The 25,030-nt window shown below is 39.7% G+C and overlaps 1 protein-coding gene across 1 annotated transcript in view; it reads left to right on the plus strand.

The window, feature by feature from the left end:
* The window catches only part of pdss2 (prenyl (decaprenyl) diphosphate synthase, subunit 2), a 44,722-nt gene extending 20,405 nt beyond the window's left edge, over positions 1 to 24,317 (plus strand). The window contains exons 3-8 of the mRNA XM_057858512.1: positions 5,390 to 5,588; positions 9,721 to 9,795; positions 11,510 to 11,683; positions 15,141 to 15,272; positions 15,382 to 15,417; positions 22,379 to 24,317. Coding sequence (XP_057714495.1) covers positions 5,390 to 5,588; positions 9,721 to 9,795; positions 11,510 to 11,683; positions 15,141 to 15,272; positions 15,382 to 15,417; positions 22,379 to 22,534 — 772 coding nt within the window. The 3' untranslated portion in view covers positions 22,535 to 24,317. The remainder of the gene's footprint in view (positions 1 to 5,389; positions 5,589 to 9,720; positions 9,796 to 11,509; positions 11,684 to 15,140; positions 15,273 to 15,381; positions 15,418 to 22,378) is intronic.
* Positions 24,318 to 25,030: the final 713 nt, after the last annotated feature.

Consider the following 25,030-nt stretch of genomic DNA (forward strand, 5'->3'; position numbering starts at 1 on the left):
CACCTTAGCAATGAAGAACACGCCTTGCTGCTGGCCGCTACCTGGTGACGTCAATTCCTGATAACCTCGCCAGCACTCCAATACAAAAGTTAGGACATCGGCTGCCATTGACTGCTTTGTCAGTTGCTGCTAGTCAATGGCTCCAAAACATGCATTAGCAGCTAGTCCTCCCGATTTGAATGAATTTGACATCTATCGTTGTCAATGGCAAGCAATGATTTAAAGGGTATGTAACGGCAAAGGGGGTGTGAGACATCAATAGAACCGTTATGTGCCAAGATAACAAATATTGATAAAGTTAACAAAAAAAAATCAATCACATTAATGAGCAATTATCGAAACTGGATCGAAAATGACGAACATTTCCGAAAGTGTTCCGGAAACAGCCGAATGGGGCGGCGACGTCACAACAAGTGATTGACAGTCGAGGCGGAGCCAGGTGCCATTGTTTTTTATCGACGAGAGAGTAGCGTTCGGGTTTGTTTGACCAAAACATCACTAAAATGGTTCAAAACTGCTGTGCTATGTGGTCTACAAATAGCTATTTATCGGAATATAGTATCCATGAGTTCCCGAACGCGAAAAAAAAAGCTGGACTACGCAGACAATGGGTAAAGTTCGTCCGTGCAAAGAGGGCTAATTTTCTAGACCCAGCCTCCGGCACGGTTTTCTGTTGTTTTCCACCTGAAAGCTTCTCGAACTATGGACAAGTGAAATCGGGTTTTGCTGCAAGATTGCTGCTCAAAGCAGATGCGGTGCCCACCATACACCAGCCACCTAAATGTCCCGAGATATCAAGAAAGAGGACGATGACTGGCAAAGGAGGCTAAGGCTAAGCAAAGGAGGGGAGCAGCCAAGCTCGAAATGGCCAGAGTGAGTACTCTTTTATAATAAAAAAAATATCACGCATTGGATACAGGACTGGACACATGTATAAATTATCGCTTGTAAAATATATAGAACAAATCCTCTGATCCCATTCATATTTGTGTCTGTTGGCAGAGCGAAAAACTATGATAGCGCAATAAATGATAATTATTCTATACATTACTTTATTTGGCGGTCACGGTGTATCAGCTTCACAAAAAGAAATGCAAAAAATATCATTCATTGTTTCCCACACGATCTGCTGCCGATGTTTCATCAGTGTCATTGCTCCCCTCAATGACCGTTTCATTACGCTGCATTGGCGTTCGTTTGGGCTCAAATTGGTAACCTAAAACACCAATTAAAGCTCCGTAACTCTCCTCGTCACCATTAGATGAACATTCGTTACGTCCTTCTACGTCGGATTCGTCGCTGAAACTAGAAACGAAATTGTCTGCCATCATTGCCGCCATTCAGTATTAAAGCACTGAGCCTTTTTTCCTGTTGAAGAAACACCCCTCACTGTCAATTCTGAATTCTCTTTTATTGACAACTAGGGGTGTTTCTTCATGAGGGAACCTGGAATATGTGCAGGACGAAGACAATGCAACAGCATAAACAGCTCAAAACACAGCTAATTCTCCCCTCACTAGAAGGAATTATATTGATGCAGAGGGGGCACTGCCCCCCTAGTAGCCGGTGGCACTCTCTTCACTTGTAATGACGTCACACACACAATCTGCCAGATCTCGGGCGCCGGTCGTTTTAGCTTGACAATCGAGCCAAATTTCTCTCATTTTCTTGTGTGTAATTACACGAAGTGGCATGATATGAATACAAAAGGCATGCGTTTATGGATAAATGATGGAATATTAACATTTTCCCAGGACATACTCTTTAAGAAAGACATTTGTTTAATACAGTGTTGCACTAATATAGCGTTGCTCTATTTATTTAAAATAAAAATGTCTCATAGCCTTTGAGGAAGACAGTTTTAGTGTGATTATTCCACAAAACAGCAAAACAAAAACTTGAGAAGCATCTTGATTTTCTGTCCATCAGTTGTATCCTAGAATATCGTAGATTCATTCTCTGACCCATGTATCGATAATGGTTGTATCATCATATCGCATGATAATTGTTATCGCGAGACTTGTATCAAGAATCACAGTTAAGCACCTAGGTGTTACAAGTAGGTTATGTTGGAATTCAGGAACAGGGTTGTATAAAATGTAGGGCTGTCAAACTATTAAAATTTTTAATCGAGTTAATTGCAGCTTAAAAATTAAATAATCGTAATTAATCGCAATTCAAACCATCTATAAAATTGCCATATTTTTCTGTAAATTATTGTTGGAATGGAAAGATAAGACACAAGACGGATATATACATTCAACATACGGTACATAAGTTCTGTATTTGTTTATTATAACATTAAATCAACAAGATGGCATTAACATTATTATCATTCTTTTAAAGCGATCCATGGATAAAAAGACGTAGTTCTTAAAAGATAAATGTTAGTACAAGTTATATAAATTTTACCCTCTTAAACCTCTTAAACCCCTCTTAATGTTTTCGTTTTATTAAAATATGTAAAATTTTCAATAAAAAAATAAACTAGTAGCTCGCCATTGTTGATGTCAATAATTACACCATGCTCACTCATGGTACTAACCCATAAAATCAGTTGGACCCAAGTGCCAAGCGCCAAACACCAAAAAACAAGTAACAAGTGGACATTACACTGTACATCTTAATCTGTTTGAGCGGAGCATGTGCGTTAATTGCATCAAATATTTTAACGTGATTAATTTAAAAAATTAATTATCAATTAATTAATTAATTATTATTATATTAACGCGATAATTTTGACAGCCCTAATAAAATGATATATGAACTAAAGCTCCTCAGTGGCAGAGACCCAGGGGTGGATGAGATCCGCCCGGAGTTTCTAAAGGCTCTGGATGGTTTGGGGTTGTCTTGGTTGACAGGCCTCTGCAACATCGCGTGGACATTGGGGACAGTGCCTCTGGATTGGCGGACCGGGGTGGTGGTCCCTCTTTTTAAAAAAGGGGGACCAGAGGGTGTGTTCCAACTATAAGGGGATCACGCTTTTCAGCCTCCCTGGAAAGGTCTACTCAGGGGTACTGAAGAGGGTCCGTTGGGAAGTCGAATCTCGGATTCAAGAGGAGCAGTGTGGTTTTGGTCAGGCCCGCGGAACACTGGATCAGCGCTATACACTCAGGGTTCTCAGGGGTTCATGGGAGTTCGCACAACCAGTCTATATGTTTTTATTGGACTTGGAGAAGGTGTTCGACCGTGTCCCCCAGGAATATCTGATACGGGGGATCCGGTCCTTGTATGACCGGTGTCAGAGTTTGTACGGTGTTGCCCGCTGTAAGTCTAATCCGTTTCCAGTGAGCTTTGGACTCCGCCAAGGCTGCACTATGTCACCGGTTCTGTTCAATACCTTTACGGACAGAATATCTAGGTGCAGCCGAGGCACTGAGGGGGTCCAGTTTGGTGGCCTCAATATTGCATCGCTGCTTTTTGCGGATGATGTGGTGTTGTTGGGTTCATCGGGCCGTGACCTTCTCACTGGAGCGGTTCATATCTGAGTGTCAAGCGGTCGGGATGAGAATCAGCACCTCTAAATCCGAGACTATGGTCCTCAGCTAGGAAAAGGGGGACTGCCCTCTCCAGGGCAGGGATGAGGTCCTCCCCCAAGTGGAGGAGTTCAAATATCTTGGGGTCTTGTTCACGAGTAATGGAAAAATGGAACGGGAGATCGACAAGTGGAACGGTGCTGCGTTTGCAATGATGCAGACTCTGCATCGGTCCATTGTGGTCTATCTACCGTTCAATTTACGTTCCTACCCTCACCTATGGTCACGAGCTGTGTGTCACGACCAGAGGTTGCGCTAGACTTTTTCGTTGTCTGTCATTTTGACCGACAGGGTCATAAAAATCCGGTCATAATCTATTTTTACCCGTCACTTAAATTTTTAAAATGATGATAATGACATTGTGGTGACCCTTTGTTCGGCATAATTCACCTTCCGTACTTGTGTGTCCATTTGGCCGAGCACGTTACCGGCTACGACACAGTCACGTGACAGAGACACTTAAGAGCCGCGCGCGTTCCGTTAGAGAGTTCACAGAGAGCAGCAGAGCTACAGCGGCTGGACACAGCAATTCGAGTTAACAAGACTCTTAACATTGCATACCGCTTCAACATATTCAATAGTATTTAGTTTTCATTCATTTTAAATTAATATTCTGTCCGAACAAGCTTAACAGAGAATCCACACCGTGCCATCACACATCAAGCAGATGAATATGTAACTTTTTCTCCGCAGTGCCCGCTTGTGCAGTCCCTCTTTTTTTCACCTCTTTTATCAACACCATCGTCGTTTTAGGGCTTTTTGAAGAAACTTCGGACACTCAGTTGCCTTGACATTTTTCAGAGTAAGGCCAACGACGTCATGCATCAAGAGAGACAATAGCTAATTAATATACTCACTCGCCACCCTGTGGTCTGGGGTGTGAATTGCAACCTGTCAAAATGACAGATGGACTTCAGTTTTTTCCGTCACCGTTTTAAAAAATCGGTCAACGACGGAAAATATTTGGTTAACGCGACCCCTGGTCACGACCAAAAGAACAAGATCCCGGATACAATCAGCCGAAATGAGTTTCCTCTGTAGGGTGTCCGGGCTCTCCCTTAGAGATAAAGTGAGAAGCTCGGTCATCCAGGAGGGGCTCCTAGTAGAGCCGCTGATCCTCCACATGGAGAGGTGCCAGATGAGGTGGCTCGGGCATCTGATTAAGATGCCTCTGGGGCGCCTCCCTGGTGAGGTGTTCTGGGCACGTCCCACGGGGAGGAGGCCTCGGGACCAATACAGTATACGCTGGGTAGACTATGTCTCGCGGCTGGCCTTGGAACGCCTTGGGATCCCCCAAGAAGAGCTGGCTGAAGTGGCTGGGGAGAGGGAAGTCTGGGCTTCCCTTCTGAAGCAGCTGCCCCCGCAACCCGACCCTGGATAAGCGGGAGTGGATGGATGGATGGATGGATGGATGGATGGATGGATGGATGGATGGATGGATGGATGGATGGATGGATGGATGGATGGATGGATGGATGGATGGATGGATGGATGGATGGATGGATGGATGGATGGATGGATGGATGGATGGATGGATGGATGGATGGATGGATGGATGGATGGATGGATGGATGGATGGATGGATGGATGGATGGATGGATGGAGCTATCTGGACTACAATTATTAGTTGAAAATCTATTTTGAGAGATTTTTGTCAGCAACCTTTTTGATGGTGATACTCACCAAAGTGCACATTTCCTCAATACGACAAACAAACAAAAAAGCCTTTTATTCTAAAAGCTTTCTAAATGTCAAATCTATGTAAAACATATATATTTACATTAACAAAATATTTTTGTGTCATTTAAATGTTTTTTTTTGTTTTTTTGTTTTTTTTTTTGTCTGTGTCACAGCCAGCGCAATTTGGCAGAAATCACAGAGTTGATCCACACAGCCTTCCTGGTGCATCGTGGAGTTGTCAATTTAAAAGAGTTGACAGATTCCGACGGCCTGCTGAAAGACATGGAGTTTGGGAATAAAATGGCTGTCCTGAGTGGAGACTTCCTGCTTGCAAATGCATGTACTGGTTTGGCCCAGTTAAACAACACTAAGGTAATATGTGTGGCACTGAACGCCGCCTCTAATAAATCAGTGAATGAAAATGAATGCTTTCCTCTCACTCCAATTGGTCACTTCCTATAGATTTCGTGGATCACTTCCTTGTTAGCTCATTGGCTGCCATTGACGGAGCTAGATGTCCAATCCATTTTGACTGGGAGGGGCAAATGAATGAATGTTTATTCACATTCGTTCATTAGCCCCTTCCGGAGCTAGACGTCCAATCCATTTTGACTGGGAGGGGCAAATGAACGAATGTTCATTCATATTTGTTCTTTCGCCTAACAGTCAAAATGGATCGGGCGTCTAGGCAGGTAATGAGTTAAATTTGGGTCACTTCCATGTTAATTTTAGGGTACTAACAGGGACCCTCCTGTTGGTTTTCAGTGTTTTCCTGCACATTTTGAGGCCTTCTGGCGTCAGTTCCTATATATTTTGGATCATTTCCTGTTGATATTAGGGCATTTCTAGGTGACTTCTTGTTGATGTTGGGTCATTTTTCCCATTGGAAATGAATGACGTCTTTGGAAATAAATGGGGATGTTATTCTCAGATTTAGGTGGACCATATGTTTTTTGCATAAACTATGTCCAACTTTTGTGTGCCTCATTCATTTACTGAATTTGTTGATGTGCTAACTCATGTGAATTGGATTAAATCGGTGGTGGTGGGGGTTCTTCTGTCACATGCACATAGTTTAAGCTATGCTGTTGTAATATTTTCATAAGATTCATAAGATCAGACTTGGCGTTGACTTTGTCATACATGCGAAAAGAATGAAAAATCCTACTTTCAAAAAGTTTACTGCAGAACTCTGCAATGATGCAATAAAAACTAAGAAAGCCTTCCCTCGAAGTATTTCCGGATCATTTCGCTCGGATAGGAAAGTTTGCCCCTTGTGGAAAAACAAAAAAATCAAAATTTCCGATTCATTTCTTAAAGAAGGCAAAGTTGAGCTCTTTAAGGCTATGAAAGTGATGGAGATGATGTGTCTTGGCCTTGAGAGGTAACCTATGCTGCTACTTTCGTAAACTGTAAAGTAATCTTGCCCAGCAGCTCTGGTTTCTTCCCTTTTGCAGGCCCAGTCGGCAAAACACGATACGGATGGATTTGGGAATGGAGTAACGGGGAAGCAGAGAGAGAGCTTATCTGATACTTTCCAAAAAAAGCCCCCCACCGGCCCCCACTTCCCAAGACAGGGAGAGACACCAGAGTAACACTGTAGGCACATTGTCCTTTCAGGTTGGTGGGTGAAGCTCAGGTTTCCTCAATATTTTCCCCCAGATGGATTGTGTTACCCAAAGGGCACAGCAAGCATTAGCGTCACCAGACTTTTCTGATGAACCAAGGGTGTTTGCAATGAGCTGAAAGAACTCTGAATGTGTCCTGATTCATTTTGTAGTTGTGAATATTCTAATCAGGCTCTCATGTGGCAGGTTGACAATGAACAGTGTTTCTAGAAACGGAAATGTAGTCATGCATGCCCCCTGTAAGAGGAAATTGGCAACTGCAGTCAATTGTACAAATACAAGTCAGTGGAAATGAAGGACCATCTGATTTTGTCTCATAAGCAAGAATGATTTGTGTGATCTGGTCATTAACCCTTTCATGCTCAAATTAAATTCTTTTTTTTTTTTTACCCCCATTTTTTTTTTTTTTTTTTTACCGTTACAGGGCACTCATTAACTCATTCGCTACAATTGACAGCGTCAATAGACGTCCAATCAGTTGTGACTGGAAGGGGCAAATGAACAAATGTTCAAGCGCAGTCATTGGTACTGAAAGATGAGCATTCATGGCCAGTATTTCCAGTTTACATGAATTGGACGTCTATGGCTGTCAATGGCAGGCAATGAGTTAAATATTGGGGGGGGTCGACTCGCAAGTGGTTCTAGGGGAATTAACCAGACTGTATTTGTTTTTTATTCATTTTAATTTAATTAATTTAGCTTTCATTAAAATTGCATGCATTTATACATGTATTTATAGTGATAGAAAAATGATATAAAATAATGCAGTAATGGTTTATAAGTTAAATATATATAAATTGCTATTTTTTTTCCTCAATGACCATAGTTACTTGGCCTATACAGTGCTGGCCAGAAGTATTGGCACCCCTGCAATTCTGACAGAAAATGCTCAATTTCTCCCAGAAAATGATTGCAATTACAAATCTCCCGTTTTTCTTGGTCGATTGACTTCAAATAAAAACTGGTGTGGACATCAACTTCCGCACATTCAAATGAAGACCAACCAGCGGCACATGGGTGACGTAATTACAGCGTGACGAAGCTTCAAAGACGATATGTGTAAACGCGTCGCTGCCAACACATTCGGTGTTAAAGGGTTAAAGTTGACTCAAACACTGTCCTGTGTCCTTGTGTCTACCACATTGAGCATGGAGAAAAGAAAGAAGACCAAAGAACTGTATGAAGACTTGAGAAGTAAAATTGTCAGGAAGCATGGGCAATCTCAAGGCTACAAGTCCATCTCCAAAGACCTGAATGTAACCTACCAAATGTGGACGGAAAAGAAAAATTGACGAGAGATTTCAACGAAAGATTGTGCGGATGGTGGATAAGGAACCTCGACTAACATCCAAACAAGTTCAAGCTGTCCTGCAGTCCGAGGGGTACAACAGTGTCAATCCGTACTATCCATCGGCGTCTCAATGAAAAGGGACTTTATGTACGATACTCAGGAGGACCCCATTTCTGAGCCAGAGACATAAAAAAGCCAGGCTGGAGTTTGCCAAAACCTACCTGAGAAAGCCAAAAACGAATGTTCTCTGGTCATATAAGACAAAAGTAGAGCTTTTTGGGAAAAGGCATCAACATAGAGTTTAGAGGAAAAACAACAAAGCTTCAAAGAAAAGAACAAGGTCTCCACAGTCAAACATGGCGGGCATTCCCTGATGTTTTGGGGTTGCTTTGCTGCCTCTGCCAGTGGACTGCTTGACCATGTGCATGGCATTATGAAGTCTGAAGACTACCAACAAATTTTGCAGTATAATGTAGGGCCCAGTGTGAGAAAGCTGGGTCTCCCTCAGAGGTCATGGGTCTTCCGGCAGGACAATGACCCAAAACACACTTCAAAAAGCTCTAGATAATTGTTTGAGAGAAAGCACTGCAGACTTCTAAAGTGGCCAGTAATAAGTCCAGGCCTGAATCCTATAGAATACCTGTGGAGAGATCTGAAAATGGCAGTTTGGAGAAGGTACCTTTCAAATTTCAGAGACCTGGAGCAGTTGGCCAAAGAAGAATGGTCTAAAATTCCAGCAGAGCATTGTAAGAAACTCATTGATGGATACCAGAAGCGGTTGTTCGCAGTTATTTTGTCAAAAGGTTGTGCTACAAAGTATTAGGCTGAGGGTGCCAATACTTTTGTTCGGCCCATTTTTGGAGTTTTGTGTAAAATTACATTGATTAAAAAAAATGTCATTCTCCTTTGTGTTTTTTAATCACAAGCAAAATAAATGAATATACTGTATTGATACCAAAGCATTTGTAATTGCAATAATTTTCTGAGAGTAATTGACACTTATCTGACATTATTGCAGGGGTGCCAATACATTTGGCCAGCTCTGTAAAGTGTTAAAGGTATTCAAGCAACACTAGGTAACTTTTTTAACCTTTATAAAATATTTTGTAGCCACACTAAGCCACATGGTTGCTTATCGTCATATGCTATTGTTTAGCCATAGCTGCATTCATTAGCTTATTACTATTCATCCTTCACACAGCTGTTGGAAACAGAAACGCCGTTTAATCCAGCTGCAGGCGACTGGGATATCATGATTTCATGACACTGTGCGGATGTGCGCTGGTCCTCGTGGGAAACGCTGTCTTCCTTCAGGCAAAACACTACCGCTTTTGTCCACCGGCTTCGCTAAAATTGACCAAAACTGAAAAGTTACCTAGGGTTGCTTTAAGTGTCAACTTTTATCTGTCCACTGTAGTGACCATTGTCTCTGAAAGGGTTAAAGATAACATTTAATAACCTAGCAATGTTTGGATGCTATGTTTAAACTTAACCCTGCCATTTTGTCTCGAATATCTCAAACATTTAGGGGTTGTACTGAAAGGTGGAAGTCAATGTCTGTTTTGTCTGTTTATCTGTTTGCCAGGTTGTTGAACTGATTTCCAGTGCCATCGGTGATTTAGTTCAAGGAATCTACTATGAGAATTCCAATAACACTGAGGTAAACTACCAGTAGCAGTGGCAGTCGCATGTAAAAAAAATAATAATAATAATTAAATTCCATGACGAATTCCATACAGCACCTTGACCAATAGCAGAACAAAAGTGTATACATCACGGACGCCCTGGTTCTAAATTCTGTCTTTTATTGTGTTCATAAATGTGGCTGACATTTAACTAACTAAATTGGAGAAAGAAAGAAAAAGAAACATTTTGGAATTTTGAGGTAATTTACAAAAACATTTACTGCTTTCTGTAGTGCAAATGTCACCTGAAATTATTGGCAACAGTCGTGAACACAATTATTGCACCACATTATGGAACTGTCTTATTACACTCATTACTCCAATTGTTTTGTCATTGTCAGTACTTACCAAATTCTGTACTATTTTCAAACTCTAAAAAGAAGAAATATGTGTTTGTAACAATTAAAGCAACCCCGAGCCTAAGAAAAGTAAACATTAATATGAAACTTTTATTTTTTAGCAGACTTGTTTTGCCCAATAATTGCAGTACTTAAAAGTGAAAAATAATTTGTATTCATAGATTTTTTGTTTAATGTCTGGCAGAGAAAACGAGGAGGACATTATCATTTTGATGGGATGATTAATGTTTGAGGGGACGAAACATCAGAAGGGAATTATTTTAGGCATGTATTTTTGCAACAATGGTTAATATATTCATGCTGGTTTTACTCAATCTATTTGATTTGATATTTGATGATAGTTATCACCTTCATATTGTAGCAAAACAACAAAAAGGCCTCGAGTTAACTGGCCCCATTAGGATAGTTTTAATTGTCTAAATTGGTAAGCTGTAGGGATTATAAAAAGTCCACACACCCTGTTCAGGTGCCAGATTTTTAGAAACTGTTACAAAGACGAATCATTTAAAGAAATCTATCTTTAATGTGACCTATTATCTGTAAAACACATCAGGATCACTCAGAGAAAGCAAATCTCCACCTAAGCGGCAAAATTCAAAGCATCGCCATATTTAGTTGTGAGAGCACTCCCTTCAACTATGAAACACATTATCGTGAAATTCCTTTCTTTGACCTCTTTGACCTCATTACCCCAAAATTAAATCACTTTTTGTATTTCATAATACAAAACAATCTTCAAGATTGATGATTATCCCTTTCTTCGTTCTTCAGTTATCGCAAACTTCCTTTTCTGACACGTGTGACCTTTGACTTCATTACCCCAAAATGTGAGACGTCTTCCGTTCGATATTACAAATATATCCTGCAAGTTTGATAATCATCCATTTCTTCGTTCTTGTGTTATCTTGAACACAAGCGTATAAAGTTTGGCCATGTGGCCTTTGACCTCATGAACACAAAATTGATGCACCTCTTGCATTTTATATTAAAACCAAACCCTGCAAGTTTGATAATCATTTCTTTGTTCTTGAGTTAGCTTGAACAGGAACATACAAACAGACAGAAAGACATGGAACAGAATACATAACCTTCTGTGGGTTTCAGCTACTGGTGGAGGTAAAAAAAAAAAAGATCTTTGAAAGCGGGGAATCAAACACATTTGGGATCATGTGAATTTGGATTTGAGTGAATTTCACCATTGTGGGATCAAACAAACACACACTTGCACACCATTTCAAACTTGCAAATCATTCCAGCACTGGTCCAAAGGAACTCTGAGGTGCAGACAGTGAGAACTCGACAGTGATACTGTCTGTCTTTGTTTTTGTAGGAGAACAATCTTACCGCTGAATTGGACACAACTGCGTGGGAGGAGCAGACATTCCTGTCTCACGGGGCGCTGCTGGCCAAGAGCTGCCAAGCTGCAATGGAGCTGGCACAACACGATAAGAGGTCCCAAAGACTGGCCTACAAGTATGGCAAGCACCTGTCATTAGGCCACAAGGTAGATTTAACATTTCTGGCTATGGACTGTAGTGCGAGTGCAAAGACTACCTTATTTTTTGGACTATAAAACGCACCTGTGTTGCATTTTGGGGGAAATTTTATTTTATCAGAGACCAAGAAAAAAACAGGATACATTATAGTAATAACAGCAAAATAAAAACCAGTATGCTTAATAGTTGTCTTAACATTTTTACAGTTATTCAGATAACTATAACCCGAACAACAACTTGTTTACCAAAGTCTCGATCTCACTCAAAATCCCTACCAAATCAATTAAAAAATAACTAGTCCTGTGAAGCTATTAAATTTATTAATCATGATTAATTGCATGCCGTCCATTGTTAACTTGTGATAAATCACATGTGGAATTTTTATGTTCTCCCTGTCCTCCGGTTTCCTCCCGCATCCCAGAAACATGAATGGTAGGCTGGTTAAACACTCTAAATTATTACTATATCAAAGGTTGTCCATCTCATTGTGCCCTGCGACTGGCTGTCAATCAATTAAAGGTGTATCCCGCCTACTGCCCATAGTTAGCAAGGATAGACTCCGGCACCCTCATGACCTTCGTGAAGGTAAGCGGCACGGAAGATAAATGAACTTGTAAAAATGCATCTCCAACCCCCTGAGCAAGGCAGTGATCCCACACCTCAACCCTGTAGAGCAGGGGTCAGGAACCTATGGCTCGCGAGCCAGATATGGCTCTTTTGATGGCTGCATCTGTCTCACAGACTAATCTTCAATTATTAATTTAAAAAAAAAAAAGGTTCGTTATGTAATTGGAAGGGCGCTAGGACCTCGGGGAAAACCTGGCGGGCGGGCGTAAGGGCCAAAGGGGAAGCGTTAAAAAGAGCAACCAGTAAGGGGCGCTCACATTTTTTCCATTGGCAAGCCAGTGATCAGGCGACATTCAGGACAGGTGCGGCAGTGGAGAACGTCTGAAAAGCCTGATGATGTGTGTGGTAGTCGGTTGAAATAATAGCTATGCATCTGTAGCGTGGTGCAGACAGATGCTTTAGTCTGTTGCTACACATTTAATTTTGTTTTATTTTAATTTTTCTAGTACAGCTGAAATAAGAAAAAAAACAACGTCCGTCTCACATTGCTGCACACAGACGGCTCATTTCTTATTCGCTCTGAAATGCAAATTTTTATTTGATTATATTAATAAACAAGTTTTTGTGACAAAACATTTAACTGCTGCATTTTAGACACTACTACGATTCACTCGTCATCCGCTCGCCATTACGAACACATCTGCAGTCATACATAAACATACTTAACGATGAACATATTTCGGAACTATATTAACACACAGTACACATCACAATCATCCTAAAATGAAGCAATCCGCTAATATACACAGTCAAATTATACTCTTTTTCTCACCTGAATAAAGAAAAAAATACTAGTTTACAACGTCCGTCTCGCATTACTGCAAAGACGACTCATTTCTTATTTGCTCTAAAATGAATACAATTATTGCCCATGCACGCCATGAAGCGAACGCTGCCCCCTGCTGGTTTAAAACCATAAGTACAACCGTCTTTTCAGGCTGAAACTTGTGTGCATATTTTTCACAAACACAACAAAATAAGATTACATACATTTTAAACATAGGGTTAATCTATCTGTGGATGCAAAATATTAAAATAACTATTTTAATATTGTTTATTTATTATTTAATTAAATTTATTAGTTATTAAAAATAATTCAGAGACTTATTGTACTTTAAAAATGTTGAAATTACATAAAATGCACATATTACTTATATTTTTAGTTTGAAAGATATTGTATGGCTCTCACAGAATGACATTTAAAAATATGTGGTGTTTATGGCTCACTCAGCCAAAAAGGTTCCCGACCCCTGCTGTAGAGTCTGCTCAGACACTCGCGATAGGTGGGACAACGATGGCAGCACAACTGAGCAGAGAACAAACTTCTCTCTTTACAAAAAAGTTGATATGTACTTGTAATTAGTCAGAACTTTCAGTGACCAGTATGAGAGAATGTGAGAGCTGCACTACAAATTTGAACACACCTGCTCCCTATGCACACCTGGACCTAGTAACACTAACGAGTCACATGACATTTTGGAGGGAAAATGACAAGCAGTATTCAATTTGGACATTTATGGATGTAGTTTTTCTAAGGGGTCTACTCACTTTTGTTGCCAGGGGTTTAGATATTAATGGCTATATTTTGAGTTATTTTGAGCGGAAAATAAATGATCTCTATTATATAAGCTGCACACAGACTACTTTTCATTGTGTCAAACTGTCATTTTGTCAGGGTTGTCCCATGAAAAGATATACTTAAATATCTACAGAAATGCGAGGGCTGTACTCACTTTTGTGATAAACTGTATTTATTAAACAAAATTACAAAAAAATTGAAATGCCAAAAATTAGATAAAATAATTGAACTCACTAAAACGCCCGTCTCCGAAAGCACTTATTTAAACACAAAATCCAGGCTTCCAGAAGATTCCAACTTCTGGTTTTACAGTTTATCTGTGCATTCACCAATATAAATCTATTTCAATAAATAATGATAAATGCCACAATGAGGTACCCCCCCCCCCCCCCCCCCCCCCCCGGGGGGGTTGTGCCAGTCAATCTGCCTCAGAGTGCCACATTTTGGAATAAAAAGCCAGTTTTGCTTCGCCATAGAACGGGGATTTAAAAAGCAAAATACGTTAATACAGAACTTTTAGGAAGATGATTTTACACCTGTCTTTTTGTATCTACACATTTTTTCAATTGTTTGACTGTTTGTTTGTTTATATACTCTTAGTGCCATTTAAAGTTTGTTGTTGAAAGTCCTTGTAAAGGTTTTATAATTGTTCCCTGGATTTGGCCCTGGAACAGATCATTTCTATTATCTTTATTGTTTGTCGGCAAACCAGAGATTGATGAGTTTCTTGGAATGCAATGCGTTTGACCTATAAATTTTGTTTGTAATCATCAAAAATGTAAAATACTTGGTAGAAAAAGAGCACTCCTTATAGCAACAATTTCCTTCATCATTAGTACTTTAGTTTACAACCCATAAATTAAGGAGAAAAAAGTAAAAATTAAAATTTTGGGTAGAAAATTTTTGTATTGATTTTTATTTTAGGCTTTTTTTCCCCAATGATATTTTTCCCATTTTAGAGCCCACCGTGAATTGCTTAATGATGGTCCACTGCAATTTGCACCCATCCCACTTCCAGTAATGCTGTTTTATATTAGTTCCTCTCCTGCTGTGACTGGCTGTCTGCTGGTCTGTGTAGCGACAGAAAATGCTAGCATGGGTTCATGTTCAAATGTGTCCTATTATAGAGGCTTTTGCATTGAACAAGCTGTGCTAGTTACAGCGCATTTCGTTCATTTTGCTCATTTTAAGCAGGCTCACCTGCAGTGACTCACGCTTCCTTTTGGGATTGTTAAATTGGTGTGTCTTCCTTCCTACAGCTTAACTCTGACCTGCAGCCCTTTGTGAAAAGCAACGTGGGCGAGCAGGTGTCTTTCAGTTTTAGCGCCGCCCCTGTGGTTTTTCACCGCCACATCATTGGCCCCGAGCGATGGCAGCAGCAACTGCAGCAGGTAATGGATGGCTGTGGCACCAGTACAGCAACCTGAAAAAAATTCTAATACTCAAGAGTCCACATCTTTTTTGTCAGAAAAAGTTTTAATTAAATTGTTTTTCCATCAGGCCAAAACAATGAGGAACCAGCTTGATTTTTCCAAGGTAAGGACTGTTGCTTGACTTGTTCTCACTGCGTTTTTGTCATGCCATGCCACCGAATAGTTACAAAGGTGTGAAAGGGGTCTCTTTAGGTGGAAGGAGAGCGAGGTGTGTAAGAGTGGCGTTGTTCGTAGGGGTTATTTAGTCCTGTCTGAAACCAAAGGAGGATAGATTAGTTACCAGGGCCTATTTGTGGAGGAGACAGTGTGGCTCAAAGACACTGCCATTGTGGGAGGATTGCCTTCATCGGGAAAGGACACATAGTGAGAAGTAATCTTGTCGCGATATGAAATAAGTCAATTAATCGCACGGTAAATAAAAATGAAGTTGGTCATTTTTTCCTGGCTGTTATCTATTGGTGCGTGCGTGCATACATTTGTGCGTGCGTGTGTTTGCATGCGTGTTGAATGCATATGAGGATCCAGTTTCTTTCACAGATGTTTATTGGTCATCAACACACCCTAGACTTAAGTTTCAGACATACAAAATAGGAAACACATCTACATTAAACATTGTAAAAATTAGCATTGCTACACTGAGTCTAATGGAAAAAAGACAATGTACGAACCACTTTAGCCTGCTATAAAAAAATTGGCAGTCTTCTCCATAACGTAAACCTGCGGTTAAAAGGTGACACTTCAGAATTGGTTAAAAAGAAATACACAATATCGCATATCAGCTATTATTTATAAGACAATTAGGGCTGTCAAAATTATCGCGTTAACGGGCGGTAATTAATTTTTTTAATTAATCACGTTAAAATATTTGACGCAATTAACGCACTAGCCCCGCTCAGACAGATTTAAATGTCAGTATAGTGAAAGGCCAACTTGTTAATTGTGTTTTATGGAGTTTTTCCGCCCTCTGCTGGCGCTCGGGTGCGACTGCTTTTATTGGCTTCAGCATCCATTACCATTGTGTAAGTAGTTATTGACATCAACAATGGCGGGCTACTAGTTTATTTTTGGATTGAAAATTTTACAAATTTTATTAAAACGAAAACATTGAGAGGGGTTTTAATATAAAATTTCTATAACTATACGTACTATACTATACTATACTAATATTCATCTTTAACAACTACAAGTCTTTCTATCCATGGATCACTTTAACAGAATGTTAATAATGTTATTGCCATCTTGTTGATTTATTGTAAACAAATACAGTACTTGTGTACCGTATGTTGAATGTATATATCCATCTTGTGTCTTATCTTTCCATTCCAACAATAATATACTGAAAAATATGGCATATTTTATAGATGGTTTGAATTGCGATTAATTGCGATTAATTAATTTTTAAGCTGTAATTAACTCGATTAAAAATTTTAATCGTTTGACAGCCCTAAAGACAATATATCGCCTACTAAAATTTGTTATCGTGACAGCCAAGTGAGAAGTTGTGTGTAGGCTTGTTGTCACGTTAATTCATGGTACCCGCGGGTTATTAAAAGTATTAAAAAAGCATTGAATTTAGCTTTCCATTATTAAAGGTATTAAAAGTATTAAATTAGCTGTTGTAAGTCTGGAATTTTTTCACCGTGGTCTTAATTTTCAAGAACATCTCAGTGCAACCTAAATTATATCCGTGACGAAGTTGTTGTTGTTTTTTTTTTTTTTTTAATAATCCGTAACGAAGATGACGCAAAGAATTTTTATGATGCACTGCACTACAAATCGAAATGCAACTGGTGCGTGCCAAACCACCACAACAAGTAAAACGGAGAATCCATCCACCTCTGCATCGGGAATGTGTCCGTTTGTCGGTGGAACGAAAACCCTGCAGGCAGAAGTATTGAGGATTCTGAACACCAAAACAGACCACCATTCATATACTTCAAATGAGTCAATTGGTGATCTGTTTCGGATATTACGTCATTTTTGGTCGGCATCGGCTGTCACAATGTTGGTCATATTGCGTTTTGTTCCAGAGGGGAGCGTTCCCGATGTCTTAACTGTCTTTTGTAACGAATTTTCAGTTGGCAGAAGAAAAACGTACATTTTCTTAATGTTTAAGTAGTCTACATATTTTTATGACCATTACAATGCATTTACACAATGAAATAACGCTGGAAAAGTTTGTTAAACATAATGTTGGTCAAATCGTGTTTTTTTTTTCCGGAGGGAGCATTCCCGACTTAGTAACTGCAGCCAGTTTAAGCTCTAGAGGTAAAATCGGGCCTAAAAAGTCTAGCCCGACCCGAACTGGTCCGCGGGTATTAAAGCCCGACCCGCGTTTTGTGTGATAACATTTGTGACGATGTCTGCATAAAAGCCTGTCTTTTATAACGAATTCTCAGTTGGCAGGGAAAAAAAACGCACATTTTCTTAATGTTTAAATAGACTACATATTTTTATGATCATTATAAATTTATTTACACAACGAAATAACGCTGGAAAAGTTTGTTAAATATAAATAAACAGATGCGGTTTTGCTGACTCGCCGAGGGGAAGATTAAAAAGGGCGTATAGGCACGCTCTGGCTCTGCAATGACCATACAGTGCCTTCTTTTTTTTATCCAAATTATTTATTTTATAACAAGTATTCCTTAGTTTATTATTCATACATCGTTAATATATAGTTATTTCAAAAAGTTAGCAAGAAAGAACCCTGGCCCGGCCCGACGTAATAATTGACATTTTAATTTTGGTCATGTTTTCAGTTTAATTTAGCTGTTTCCAGCTTGCTATGTTTATAATTGCGATGTTTGTTTACCGCTTTTCCTCTTACTGCGAAGAGGGAGGAAGTTACATCGGTGTGTACAAATGTGTTTTAATTGTATCTTCAATATATGTGCCTTCTTTTGTCAAACACACTTCGTAATTGAGGTTAAATATGATGTTCAGTGCTTTATTTATTTAATATGATTCAACATGATCTAAATAATGGGTGCGAGAAAAGTATTAATTTTCAGTTGAAATGGCATTAAAAAAGGTCTTTAAAGTCTTGAATTTAGATTTATCAATCCTGGGGGGACCCTGTAATTACTATCTTGACTTCTTGTGCAATATAGTAAAAACATTGACCATTTTATATACAGTGGTACCTCTTAGGCCTGAACGATATATCGTTTGAACATGGTCATCGCGTTGTGCGGATGCGCAATACTCGCATCACAAGGATGTGCGGGGGGGGGTTTGTTTTTTTTTTGGGGGGGGGGGTCTTTGTTTTTTGGGTTTTTTGAACACTCAACTATACAGTGGTACCTCTTAGGCCTGAACGATATATCGTTTGAACATGGTCATTGCGTTGTGCGGAGGCGCAATACTTGCATCGCAAGGACGTGCAATTTATTTTATTTTATTTTTTACACGCAAACTTGTTTTACTGCTTCATGCTCGCACAGCGCCACAGCCTCTCACACCTCCTAAACAGTGCGACCAAACTGTTTTTCTTGGTCACCACTGAAGCTGGCATTGCTACTTAAAGTTAATGATGATTGACGGGTTTGTAGCTTTGATCTGACCAGAGAACACTCGTTAGCTCTACGATCAAATGTATTAAAGGTGAGCGGCTGTTCTCAGCAGCATGAGCGTCAAAGCCTGAGTAAATTTGAGTGGACTCACACAATGAAGCATTTAATAAAGACAAGCATTTTTCTACGTTATTGTTGTTTAGAAATAGTTCACATTATGAAGGCGGCACGGTGGAACAGTGGTTAGCACATCCCAGTCTGGGATCATGGGTTTAATCTCATCTCACAAAAAAAAAATGAACACTCCAAATTGTCTGTAGGTGTGAGTGTGTGCATGAATGGTTGTGTGTCTACAGTATATGTGCCCTGCGACTGACTGGCAACCAGTTCAGGGTGTACCCCTATTTCTGCCTTGAGTTAGCTGTGAGAGGCTTCTTCACCCCTGTAATCCTCCTGAAGATAAACTTTTCAGAAGCTGAAGGAATTAATTAATTAATTATATGAATTTTATGGAGAGTGATTAAAAGTATGGCGTCAAAGGTGATGCAATGAAAAATGTGTGTGCACCTGCAGTTTGTGCTGGTGCACCTTAGGAAAAAAAGCACCAGCTCAAACAAGGAGTAAGTGTGAAGCAATGGCAAAATATATTCGCAATGTTAATTTTTTCCAATATCGATCAGGCCTATGCCAAACACAGCTATTCAAGTTATTTGGTGAAATGTCTTGTAGTTTTAATATCGCAATATATCGCAAACCCTAAAAAAATTGAACTTACGAAATTAATTGGTTCTGCAAGTAGTCTCGAAACCTGAAAATTCCTTAAGTAGAGATGTTTTTTCCATGTAAATTCCCTAATCTGTCCCAAGCACTACTGAAACGTCACATTCAATTTCATAATCGGGATAAAATCAGAATAAAACAGCCAAACACATTTGAATCATTCCGTATACTTAACCTAACCATTAATACTTATAATAAAGTAGATAATAAAACAAAATGCAAAGGAAAAAAAGAAAAGTTATTAGGGCTGTCAAATTTATCGCGTTAAGGGGCGGTAAGTAATTTTTTAAATTAATCACGTTAAAATATTTGACGCAATTAACGCATGCGCGGAATGACCCGTTCATGCGTTGCCTCAAACGGTTTACAATGATGCCGTTTTAGCACACTGAAAGCAAAAAGGCAGAGAAATGCGAGTGGACACAGGCCTTCATTGGCCCGCGCCTTTTATTGACGTAATTTTTTGCAGCCACTACTAACAGTCATGATTGCTCAACTTCCCATCATGCATTTGGGCGGAGCAAGAGACGATCTTTTTCTTAACACGCTTAATTGAACACAACACAGAACATATTGTTTTTGCAGCCACTACTGACAGTCATGGTTGCCAACTTCCCATCATGCATTTGGGCAGAGCAGGAGACGTTCGTTTTCTTAATATAAAACTACTATAACTTCTACTCAAATTTATCTTTTAAGAACTTCAAGTCTTTCTAGCGGTGGATCCCTTTAACAGAAAGAATGTTAATGCCATCTTGTGAATTTATTGTTATAATAAACAAATACAGTACTTATGTACAGTATGTGGAATGTTTATGTCCGTCTTGTCTCTTATCTTTCCACTCCAACAATAATTTACACAAAAATATGGCATATTTAGAGATGGTTTGAATTACGATTAATTTGTAAGCTGTGATTAACTCGATTAAAAATTTTAATCATTTGACAGCCACAAAAGTTATATATCTTCCTTTTCGAGTGAGGCGATGTCCTCTTCGTTCACGTGATCAAAAATGGTGTTGGCGTTGTGGCAAACTACCGTTTTGGTGATTGTGTCTCCAGCGATTTCCTTTTCCTTAGTCCAGAGGAGAAGTGTCTCTATCCCATCATGAAACTGACTCCTCTTGCATGAAAGGATAGTCACAATCTTCGAAGGTGTTACCGCTGTGATGGTTTCCTTCTCTTTCAAGATGGTGCCTATCGCTTATCTCACTCTTCATGAGATGAAAATGCAAGGAGACCTGTGCTTTTGTGTGACCAATGTGCTAGTAATTTAGTGAACAATGTGTGGGCTTAAAAAAAATCTTTGTGAGACAAAAACGCAAGGAAACTGTTTTGGCGAAGACGTCAACCTGTTAAAACAACAACAACACAGTCGTACCTGTGAACGACCTAATACTGCGACACCCAAATTGAAACGTCATCAACAACAGGCTAATTGCTTTACTGATGCATGATGTGAAAGGTAATGACCAAGAAGGCAGCAGGATCGTATGGCGCGACATTTAAAAGCAGAAAGCATCCAGTATACGTATCTTTTAGAGTACCTCATAATATTTTTGACACTTGTAACCTGACATTTTGTTCTTAAGAAGTGGCAATATTTTCCCGTTGAGGCGTGTCATAACCTAAGAATATCTGTTTGTAGAGACGTTCTTAAGTAGAGGTACTACTGTATCACCTTTAGGAGTGGGAACCTTTTGGTACCTCACGATACGATAAGATTTGCGATACAAAGCTCACGATAACGATGATCTGACGATATGGCGATACAACGATTATCGATACATTGGTCAGGAAATCATTCTAGGATATTCTACAAACAACTAAAAAACAGAAAAACAAGTTTCTGCTGTGAATTGGAATGCGTTTATCACTTGTAGACGTCCAATCCATTTGAACTGGGAGGGTGGCAGCGAATGAACGGATGTTGCCATCCCTCCCACTTCAAACGGATTGAACGTCTATGGCCGTCAGTAGCAGCCAATGCCAGGCAATGATGTAATTTTGGGCCATTTAAAGTCATTTACCTATTGATTTTCAGTTACTTCCTGTTCATTTTGGAGCATTTAATAGGTCACTTCCTGTTTATTTTGAGTTGCAGAACAGGAAGTGACCTGGGAATCACCCAAAAGAGTAGGCAGTGACTCAAACTCAACAGAAAATGACCTTTAAAAGCCCTAAAATGAACCGCAAGTGACCTTTAAATGCCCTGTAAAACGGAGAGAATGACTGGGAATGCTCTGGTCTCGAATGAACGAACGTTCTCAGTCTAAATGGATTGGGCGTCAAGCACCGTCAATGCAGCCGTAGAGTTAACTGAGACACTATTATGATAGAAGATTTTGGTAGCAACTTGTTGGGATCTTTTTTTTTTTTTTTTTTTTTTTTTTTTTTTTTTTTTTTTAGACATTGACACCTTCTTAAAACGATATCTCGATTCTTGGCAGGAGCATATCAATAACCTTTTGGGATAGAAAGTATCACAATATATCACCTTATTGTCTGATATATAAAATTGGCCAATGCCCCCTGTGGTTGAACACGGACCAAGAGCTTATGATGATATGATGATGAGTATACACGCAACATGTGGTTCCTATCTATGATGCTTTCCCAAATCTTCCACGGTGACACCTATTAGCGTCAACTGAAGTGCAAAAACTTGCTCACTTAATAACTTAATTCAACTTTTTTTTTGTTTGTTGTCCAAAAGTTTGACAGTAGAGTGACGGCATAAAAACAAGGTGTGTTTTTGTCTCTCAACAGCTTTTGGCAGCGGTGAAGTCAGAGAAAGGCGTGAGCTCGGCGGTCAATTTATGCTGTTACCATGGCAACAGAGCTCTGGAGGCCATCCAGGCTTTCCCCTCCTCCGAGGCACGGTCCGCCTTGGAAAACATCGCCTCCGCCATCATGAAATTTTGACCAGGATTCACTTTAATGTGCAAACAAACACTCACATACTTGTGATTTTAAAACTGGAGTTCTGTTGGAGAATGGAGAACACAGAGCAGAATTACATGACTTACGAAAACAAACCAAAACAGGTGCTCGCCCATAAATTGCGTGCACTGCCAAGTTAAATTGTGAATGTGATGCCCCATTGTAGATGGTCCTTACAAAATATATACAGTATATATATTTATATGTAATAGTGTATTTGTGACATGAATCAAATTTACATTTGATGCCCATGGCGTAGTTGGGCGTTGAAGGTAAGCGTTTTTTTTTTTTTAAGTCTGGCTACCATTGACTTCACTAGATATCCAGTTCATTTGGAATGGGAGACATTCGTTCATTCGCCCCTCCCAGATGAGCATTCACTGCCAGTCCTCACAGTTTAAGTGAAATGGACGTTTATTGTTGTCAATGGCAGTCACTGAGTAAATGTGTGCAGCTAATAATGTTTTATGATGTTTGACACCATAGTTGGATGGTTTTTATTTTCTATTTGTTGCACCTAAACTGATACTACCATCGGTACAGATATGGCACTGAATTGACGTCATCGGTATTTGGGAGTACGAAGAAATAGCACGCAGATGCTGCGCAATATGCTAGTACACGTCTAATCCGTTTGAGGTGGTAGGTTGGCAGCGAATGTTCATTCTTCCGCGAAGTTTTGAAGTTTATCACTAGTAGATGTCCAATTCATATAAAGCGGGAGAGTGGCAGGCATTGAACGAACATTTATTGGATGCTAGCCCTCCCACCCTCCAGTTGGATCATCAGTTCAAAAAGAACTTCTGACGTAATCTTTACGAATTGTATTCAGTTGTGATTAAGTGGAGAAAACATACCATAAAAAGCAAGTAACCTCATCTGCATTATTTGGTTTTCCCAATTGATAAGCATCCCCAAATAATCATGTTGTGTTCAATATTTTGATCTGTTTAATAAGTGGTTTGGTTTTTAACTCGAGCTTGACTTGATACGACTCCCTTGAGAGGGAAATGGCACATGTACAGCTCAAGAATAAAGTGATCCGTGTCGCCTCATTGTGTCTGTGATGTGATCCGATTCAAGTCGGGGGCGGGCAAAGGTCACCTAGCCCTCTCCGCTTGGCCCAGCCAGCCAGAACGGTGAAGCAGTGCCAGGCAGTAATTATTAATGAAGAGACTTGAGCAAATGGACAGGAAATGCAGAGCTATTGATTGGACTTGGCTGCCTTTCTACGAGTTGTGCGAGCTGGCGCCAGCCTGCCAGCCTGTGGTTTCCCCAGGCCTGTAAGGTTGTGGCGGGGACCGAGGTGTGAAAATGTGCTTGGCGCTTGATTGAATAATAAAATGATCATACAGGATAATAATGTTAAGGTAGCACATTTTAAAAATTTATTAAAAAGTAGCTATCTCAAATTACTGCTTCCGATTTTTTTTTTTTTTTTTTTTTATAAATGTAAATCTAATTTGTCACACTTTCATTTAAAACAGCGAAGGGATGTTATGATGCCTTTGTGCTTTATGAACATTTTTTTTAATTGGACTCCTCCAAGATGTGAATTTACTAGTTGGGGTATCACATTAATTAATCATTTTAATTTTTTTATTATGTTCAACTGCTTTTCTTAAAATACTTTGTAAATAACATTCAGTAATTTTCGGACTATAAGCCGCTACTTTTTTCCCCTCATTTTTAAACCTGCGGCTTTAGTCCAGCACGGCTTATTTCTTGATTTATTTGGGTTAATAGGTAACACTTTATTTGACAACAGGCTCATAAGACTGTCATAATTGTGACATGACACTATCATGGGCATTAATGAATGCTTATGACAGATGTCATTAAATTTCATCCAAAAAATTTTGTCTCTAACTCCATTTATGTCCAGCTCGGATCTTTTCTACCTATTCAAAAGTGAGATAATTTGCCGGATGACACAAAATCTGTCATAACCAAGGGCGTAGGTTTGCATAGGGATGGTAGGGACATAACACTACCAACTTTCCAGGATGCTCAAATTGTCCCCACCAACTTTAAGCAACCTTATTTGCATTATATTATGACTTCGGTTATATAGGTAGTGTAGATTGTCTCTCCATATGTTGTAGGATAGAATTGACCCTACGATTATTAAGTGAATTATTTTCATTATGGTCAGACTAGCAGTGCAACTGTTTGCGGTTCAAAGCCTAACCGTACGGTTCGCCCTGTACGGTTTTGCAATTAATTTATTCCAAACGCTTGTGCAATGAATTGGTCGAGCTCTGTGTGCCTGTGTGTGACAGGAAGCACCGCAAGTAAATGTCCGATCGCTGTCAAGCACCTGTGTAATAGAAGCCGAGTAACGTCCTCCCTCGCTTTCGAGCGAAGTGAAAGTGAAACAAGAAAGAAAACAAAAACCTATGGCGAGCGGAGGAGTGGAGAGACCGAATTTTGAGGAAGGACCGGCTTCTTTCAAATCTGCGGTGTGGCGACATTTCG

This window comes from Corythoichthys intestinalis, chromosome 15 (genome assembly GCF_030265065.1).
Source record: "Corythoichthys intestinalis isolate RoL2023-P3 chromosome 15, ASM3026506v1, whole genome shotgun sequence".
Lineage (NCBI taxonomy): Eukaryota > Metazoa > Chordata > Actinopteri > Syngnathiformes > Syngnathidae > Corythoichthys > Corythoichthys intestinalis.